At 33.1% G+C, this 7,291-nt stretch overlaps 1 protein-coding gene across 1 annotated transcript; it reads right to left on the bottom strand.

The window, feature by feature from the left end:
- Positions 1-356: 356 nt before the first annotated feature.
- LOC145613937 (uncharacterized) lies at positions 357-2,002 on the bottom strand. Its single transcript, XM_081668970.1, has 3 exons — positions 1,740-2,002; positions 1,342-1,471; positions 357-1,215 (listed from the first exon to the last, which is right to left on the bottom strand). Exons 1-3 carry the CDS (start codon positions 1,873-1,875, stop codon positions 357-359), a joined length of 1,125 nt encoding a protein of 374 aa, XP_081525096.1. The 5' UTR covers positions 1,876-2,002.
- Positions 2,003-7,291: the final 5,289 nt, after the last annotated feature.

Here is a 7,291-nt window from a genome sequence, read left to right on the forward strand (position 1 = left end):
ATATTCTTTAATCACATTATCTATAGCTTGAGCTATTCAAGAAAGAGTTAAAAACAGGACAAAACTTTTAAAAACAAAATCAAAATGATAAAAAAAAATCAACCAACTACAATTCTCTCATTTTCTTGAAGCTAACTACAAATAAACTAGAATTCAAAGAAAACAAGTACACCCACATTCTGTCATGAGCTTATTATATAATGAAATTATATTGTGTTTTCAAGAAATATTATCCGAAATCAAACAAAAATATGATGAAATAAATCACAAAAACATATTAGATTATTTCCACTCTATAGAATTTACACCAATTTTCATAAGCACACACACATACACTTACCCACACAAATCAAACACTATAGATCATCAGTGCTAGAGTACCTCAAGGGCTCTTCGAATCGACTTTCTTCACCAATTCCTTGAACCAAAACACTACAATCAGATTCCAAATTAGGAAGAGTAACCAATGAGCTCATTTCAACCCATCCTGAGCTCTCCCCACAAGTTGTAGTCTCCGACGTTGATCCATCATTGTTTACAAAACTGTTGCCATAATCGCCGTAGAGGAACTCTAGTCCATCTTCTGCCACTAACCTTTGGGGGTTGCTACTCATCAACTCCTCGAGTTCCGGAGGGAAAGTACTACTTTGTCCTCCTATCATTCCTATCCTTACACCTTCACCTTGAGGGTTAAAGTCGGTCGAATTATTTGTCATTTCACATGTACCAATCATGGTGTCTAAGGGAAGTGTAGTATTAGAGAGGTTGATATTTGTTTGTGTGATATTATTATTACTTGGGTAAGTAATGTTATGATGAGGTAATAATTGAGGATTATTATTGACACTATCATAATGTCCTCCATTAACCTTCATCAACAATTTTCGAAGTGATGTATGATCATTGTTGAGACCTTGGAAATTCTCACATGAAGAGGAATTCGAGTAATTCGGTATTGAAATTGCACTAGGCAAATTAGTAGTAAGTTGGGGTGGCCAATATGGTATTTGGTTATGATTGACAAAACTCGAGGTAAAGGGAATGGAATCAATCAATCTATTATCTTCTTGCTTTATGATTAGGTTGTTGGCTTTTCGAGCTTGTTGTTGATCTCTCCTTTGCTTTCCTAGGAGTTTTTTCTTCAACCTTGTGTTCCAATAATTTTTAATATCATTGTCTGTTCTTCCTGGTAATTGTGCAGCAATTATTGACCACCTGTTCATCCAAATCATAAATATTTTCATAATTAATTTTATGTACTTACATATATGTGTATGTTATTGTACTGCTCTTAGTTTTTGATTAAATAGTTGTACAAACCTAAGAAATAAAAAATCATACCTGCTACCAATACTCACATAGAGGCTTAAGATAATTCTATCTTCTTCTTCCGAGAATCCTCCATGTTTGATGTTAGGCCGGAGATAGTTTAGCCATCGAAGGCGACAACTCTTTCCACATCTCTTAAGCCCTAAGAATGTAAACAACTAACAATTGTTATTTATACAAAAAATTAATTTGTTTACATATATGTCAATTCTTATTGTATTATTGTATAAAGAGAGCAATAAACGCAGTGATGTAAATAAGATTTGGTTCAGGTAAACTTTGAAGAAAAAATAACAAGAAGCTAAGCTATATAGCTAGTTGATTGTTAACATGTTTATGAAAATAACTAATAAGAATTCCATCATGAGACTAAAAAGAAGATGATCAATCATCTAGCTAGGGTTAGTTACCGATTTTTTGAGGCAACGCGATCCAATTACCACCAGTACCATTCTTTTCGATGTAGGATTTGAGCTTGGCATCTTCTTCAGGAGACCAAGGACCTTTCTTCACGTTAGCTTTATCACAACAAGGAGCTCTACCCATATTTTCTTTTCTCCAAAACCTTAATTAAGCTTAACTTGTGAGTTTGGTGTTGTGTATGTTATGACTTAGAAATGTTAAATAACTTGTTGGAATTAGCCTATCTTTTTCTTAATGATTTAGAGAATGAGAAAAATGGGAGAAAGGGAGAGGAAGATAGCTAGTAGGAGAAAAATAATGAATGATTATATGAAAAGGCTAATAAGCTAAGGTAGGATAATTAAGCAAAGGGCACAGAAAAGTCATGTGTATGACAATAAAATAATATTAAGGGATTATAAAGTTGGGGTATAGTTATAAAATTAAGGTGGATTAATCATCCCAGTATGTAAGACAAGGATTTTTCTTGTCTTTCATGGCTTGGTATCTCTGATATTTCTTTTTATACCAAATCCTTGGGTCTAGTCATGACTCCAGTGTATTCTTTTCTTAAATTAAATAAACAATTGTCATGCATGGGGTCCAATAGTAATCTTATTGTGATGATATTAGTCGTCGTATATAAATGTAAAAAATTGTACAGTGTAATTGTTTTTGTAAAAATAATTTTGGATTAATCTTAGTGTATACTAGGTTAGCTCCCGTGCAATGCACGGTGATCTATAGTTATATACTTATAGATTATTGATTGATAAGTATTTTATTATAAATTAGTTGAGAAATAATAAAAGTATGGATATGTCGATTTTTTAATTGTAACTTCTAATACACAACTAAAACAGAAGTAGGTAAAAAAACAAAGCTATATATTTTCTTGCTATAAAGTAGGTCAAAAATTACTACGAGTATGATTTTTGGTTTATATATTAGAAAGATTTGAAATCTTTTTATTGTAAATATTATAATTACTACTTATTAATATGGAATATGTATATAAAATAATGTTATTTTTGTAAATAATTTGATTTCCTTAATCAATAATTTGTTTTTTTTTAAAAGAAAAATAACTAAAAAATAATATGATTTGCTAAGATTTGTATTTTTTAAAGGGAAGTTTGCAAATCAACCTTAATATATATGAGTAGCTTGGATTTTGTTTTTTTAAGGGAAAATTAATATCAACCTTAGTATATATGTTAGGACAGTTATAATAAGATTTATTTGGTGATTATTTAAATATATTGTATCTTTTTAATATATTTTTTTCAGGTTATCGGAAGATTATATTTATTATTGATTATTATTTACATATAAATATGCAAAATATCTCCTTTTTGGAATTATTTTTTTTTAATTTTAAAAAATAAAAATATACTAAGGACACACCGGGAGATGACACGTGTCATTGCTGGTGTGTCTTTTAGTATATAGTTATTGATTTTTATTATATCAACTTTTTTATGGAATATATTTTTTTTTATTAATACTCACTCCGTGTTTAATGACTTGCTTCATTTCTCCATGCGTGGAGTTTTAGGAGAAATAGTAAAGTAATAAAATATGAAGAAAGTAGGTTTAATGGAAGAATCAATAACAATCTATAATCTATCTATAACTTTATACTAAAGGCGAAACCAGGAAAGACACATGTCATCTCCTGGTTAAAAATTTTCCCTCCAAAAGTTTTTTTAATTTTTTTTTTAATTTTTTTAGCCAAAGCTTCTTAGAGAAGTTTTTAATACAAACTATAAAATATAATATTTCACTTCCTATTTGATAAGTATATTCCATTTGTACACATTCAAACAAAGATATTATTTTTTTATACAATACTATGCAATGTAATAGTTTTCTATCTATAACTTTGTAGTTCATAGTTATTTTTAATAGTCCTGCATATATTATTCTCTCTCTATTCTTTAGTGTGATAAATTTTTTTAAATATTTTTTGTAATCACAGAATTTTCATCCTATTTTGCAATTAGGAATAGTTTTTTATAATTAAATAATAGTGTTAAACTAATAATAGGTATTAAGTAATAAAAAATACCGTGCATAGCACGGGACTTAACCTAGTATACTTAAAGACACACCAGCAATGACACGTGTCATCTTTTGATATTCCTTAAATTTATTTATTTATAATTTATTTTATTTTATATTATTTTTTTGAAAACAATTTGTATTTAAGAAACAAATATTTTGCAAATATATATAACAATATATACTTATTCAATATTCTAAAAGATTTTATATGTTTTTCCAAAAAAAAAACATGTAATATTGATATATCCTTCCCAAAAAAACAAGAATGTAAATATATCAATATAGTTACTTACTCTGTATTCTAAAAGATCCTATATATTTTTCAAAAACACACACCATGAAGTAATTAACTTAAATACGTAGTATATTAATTTTTTTTTTTTTTGAAAAATAACTTAAATATATTCACACTTAATAATGACAACTAAAAATATCATTTGTTATATCATATCATGTAATATTATAGTTGGCTCACATACAAATATAATGCTTTCAATCTTTTATTTAGATATTATACTTAATTAACTTTATAGTTTACTTACTTTTGATAACAAGCTAAACAATTAGGTGTTCTATTATATACGATTATGTATTGCTACTATATTTTAATAGAGATGAGTCAGATGACTATATAATTAGCTTAGACAAATTGAAGTATTATTATATTCAAATATTTGTGTTAAATATATGTCAAATCTTTATAATGTAGCTTAAATAAAAAAGATTTGATATATTTTTAATACAATTATATTATTTATAAAGCTATAACAAGAATTTCTTAACATAACTTTGATTAGTATCTACGTCATTTTATATTTAACATGTCTTTCATAATCATTCATTTTGATCCAAATTTGCCAACTATATGGTTTTAATTTTTTTTTTATGAAAACTAATTATAAGAAAGTTTAATAATAGTATTGAAAATTACCATACATGGCATGAAAACTAACCTAGTAAAATATAATTGTTGGGAGGAGAGAGAATATGAAAATATTAAAGTATGATAGCTAGGGGATCCACTAAGAGAGAATAAATTAGTAAAATATAATGTTGGGAAATGTTTTCAAAAAAGGAAATGGAACAAATAATAAAGTACGATCGCAAAGGCAAAGGGAGAAAATAATAAAATATGGAGGGAGTAATAGTTTTAAACATTAATTGTCAAAGTTGTACATCGACGACATGTGTGTCCAATTAAGGGCCTGGTCATATTTACTTAATTTCAGTTCAGCTCAGTTCAGCTCTAATCAGTTCAGTTCAGCTCCAATCACTTCAGTTCAGTTCAGTTTAGCTCCAATCAGTTCAGTTCAACTCCTAATTTCCTTCTCTCATAAAAAATTCATCTTAGCTCAGCTCAGTTCAGTTCAGTTCAGCTCCAATCAGTTCAGTTCAGTTCAGTTCACTTTAGCTCCAATTTGTTCAGTTCATTTTACTTCAGCTCAGTTCAATAAATGTGAAAATGGCCTAAATGTGAATTAAAGTACTACAATTATTATAAAATAAAGGAAGTACATTACCTAAGGGCTCTCACATACTTTTTTGGCTATCCCCAAGTGGGCAAGTTAATCTAATTATGTCCTTTGAATCTTTGATTATTTAGTGACACTCTTTTCTTAAAGGGCGATTTTTCTGTGTGGCTGACCATACCGTTGACCGAGGTTACTCAAGTTATTAAGTCAGGGATTACTCAAGGTACTCTTGACTAATTAACCCCTTACCGATAACCCCTCAAGTAACTCCTGACCGAACCCCTCAAGTAACTCTTGACCGAATAACCCTTCGAGTAACCCATGACCGAGTAACCACTGGCCGAGTAACGCCTCGAGTAACCCTTGGCCAAGTACCCACTTGAGTAACCCCTAGTCGAGTAACCTCTTAAGTACCTCTGACCGAACCTCTCAATTAACCTCTGACCGAACCCTTCAAGTAACCCTAATCAAGTAACTCGAGTAACCCCTGACTGAGTAACTTGAGTAACCCCGGACGAACGATGTTGCCAGCCACATACAAAACTTTGTGTTACTTAAAATCCTTGTTTCCTAGTGATATCTTCCAAGTGCATCACTTTCCTAAATCAGTCGTCATATAAGTGTTGTTTTGGGAAAAATTACCCCGCCACGTGGACCAATGAGAATTGGACCCGTGTCCAACCAGAATTGGTCCATATCGAACCACTAGCATGATGACACGTGGACTCCCACTGTCAAGAGAAGGAATTGCGGCCTTTAAGCCCAAATCCCCAGAAAAGTCGTCATAAGGACATCCCACCAAATCTAGGTCACCTGACCTACGTAAGGGCACAATTCCCAATGACCCTATAAATAGGGAGAGATTCCCCCATTATGGGGACACATTCAATCATTTATTACCTCACACCTACTTTTCTCACATCAGAGAAATCACCTGATCTCGGGATCTGTAAAGATCTCACCTTTATCTTTTTCCGAACTTTTTACTCACTCCAATGCGTTCTAACTTGATCGTCTGAGGCGGAACTCCAACCAACTAGAGTTTCTGTTGTTTTGCAGGTACAGATCGCACCGGACCACTCTTCGAGTTGTAACTCTCCTAAGGGAACGAAAACACCCAAAACATTTGGCGCCGTCTGTGGGGAGAGTACCTCAAAGATGGTTCAAGAATCTGTACCATTTCCTGATCCTAACAATCTAAAACCGGTTATTCAGCCTGAAGACACAAGTATTCCTCAACCGGAGAAAAAACCGGTGGTCTATACAAACCAGGAGGATGATGATGATGAAGTGGAGACGCATATGGCCAAGGATGGGTCATTCATCTCTAAGTATGTCTGTTTCAAAGACCAACTGGAACGACACATCAACCAGGCGGGTCCAAGCAGGCCCTTTGGGCGGCCAGAGAATCAGCTCCAGTCACCCGGGACGAGCTCATGAAATTTATGAACTCTTTCAAGGGGGAAATCAAGGACATGATTAGTAAAAACAAGGCTGGCTCTAGCAAAGGTCAGCCGACTAAAAAGACTCCTCCAACTGAAAGGAAGAAGCCGGTCAAGGACAGGAAGCCAACTCCTCATCCCAAGGAGAAGACAGCCGCTACACTTGACTGGTCCAAGATCAAACTACTAAAAGGTCTCTGAGGCACACCCGGCATGATCAGTCGGGAGCCAACAAGAAATCATCCTTCGACACTCCCCACATCATTGAGTAGAGGAGAAACCAGCAGCTGTCTGAGTCAGCCTCCACCTCGAGCTTTCCAGATAGCTGCAAAGGAACTTCTATAAGGAACTCTTTGTCCTTACATGAGAGCCGAACAGGCATCAAGCCCGTCCAACTTGGCCCCGGGCAAGCCCCGTATGCGCCCCAGGCGTAGTATGGTCAATATGACCTTCAGTTTATGCAGCCGGCCCCTTTGGAGGTCAGGTGGCATACCCCCCTGTCCAACCTCTAGACAGGCAACTCCGTCTGCTTAGACTCGGTGAACAACCTTCTGCGTTCACCAAGAAGATAACCGAGGC

This window comes from Chenopodium album, chromosome 25 (genome assembly GCF_948465745.1).
Source record: "Chenopodium album chromosome 25, dcCheAlbu1.1, whole genome shotgun sequence".
Lineage (NCBI taxonomy): Eukaryota > Viridiplantae > Streptophyta > Magnoliopsida > Caryophyllales > Amaranthaceae > Chenopodium > Chenopodium album.

What these genes read in the sequence shown, in the direction of transcription:
- LOC145613937 (XM_081668970.1), bottom strand. Translation starts at nt 1,875, where the DNA reads ATGGGTAGAGCTCCTTGTTGTGATAAAGCTAACGTGAAGAAAGGTCCT. An exon ending in CGCGTTGCCTCAAAAAATCG is followed by an intron (nt 1,472 to 1,739) that starts GTAACTAACCCT and finishes TTACATTCTTAG; the next exon opens with GGCTTAAGAGATGTGGAAAG. An exon ending in TATGTGAGTATTGGTAGCAG is followed by an intron (nt 1,216 to 1,341) that starts GTATGATTTTTT and finishes TTGGATGAACAG; the next exon opens with GTGGTCAATAATTGCTGCAC.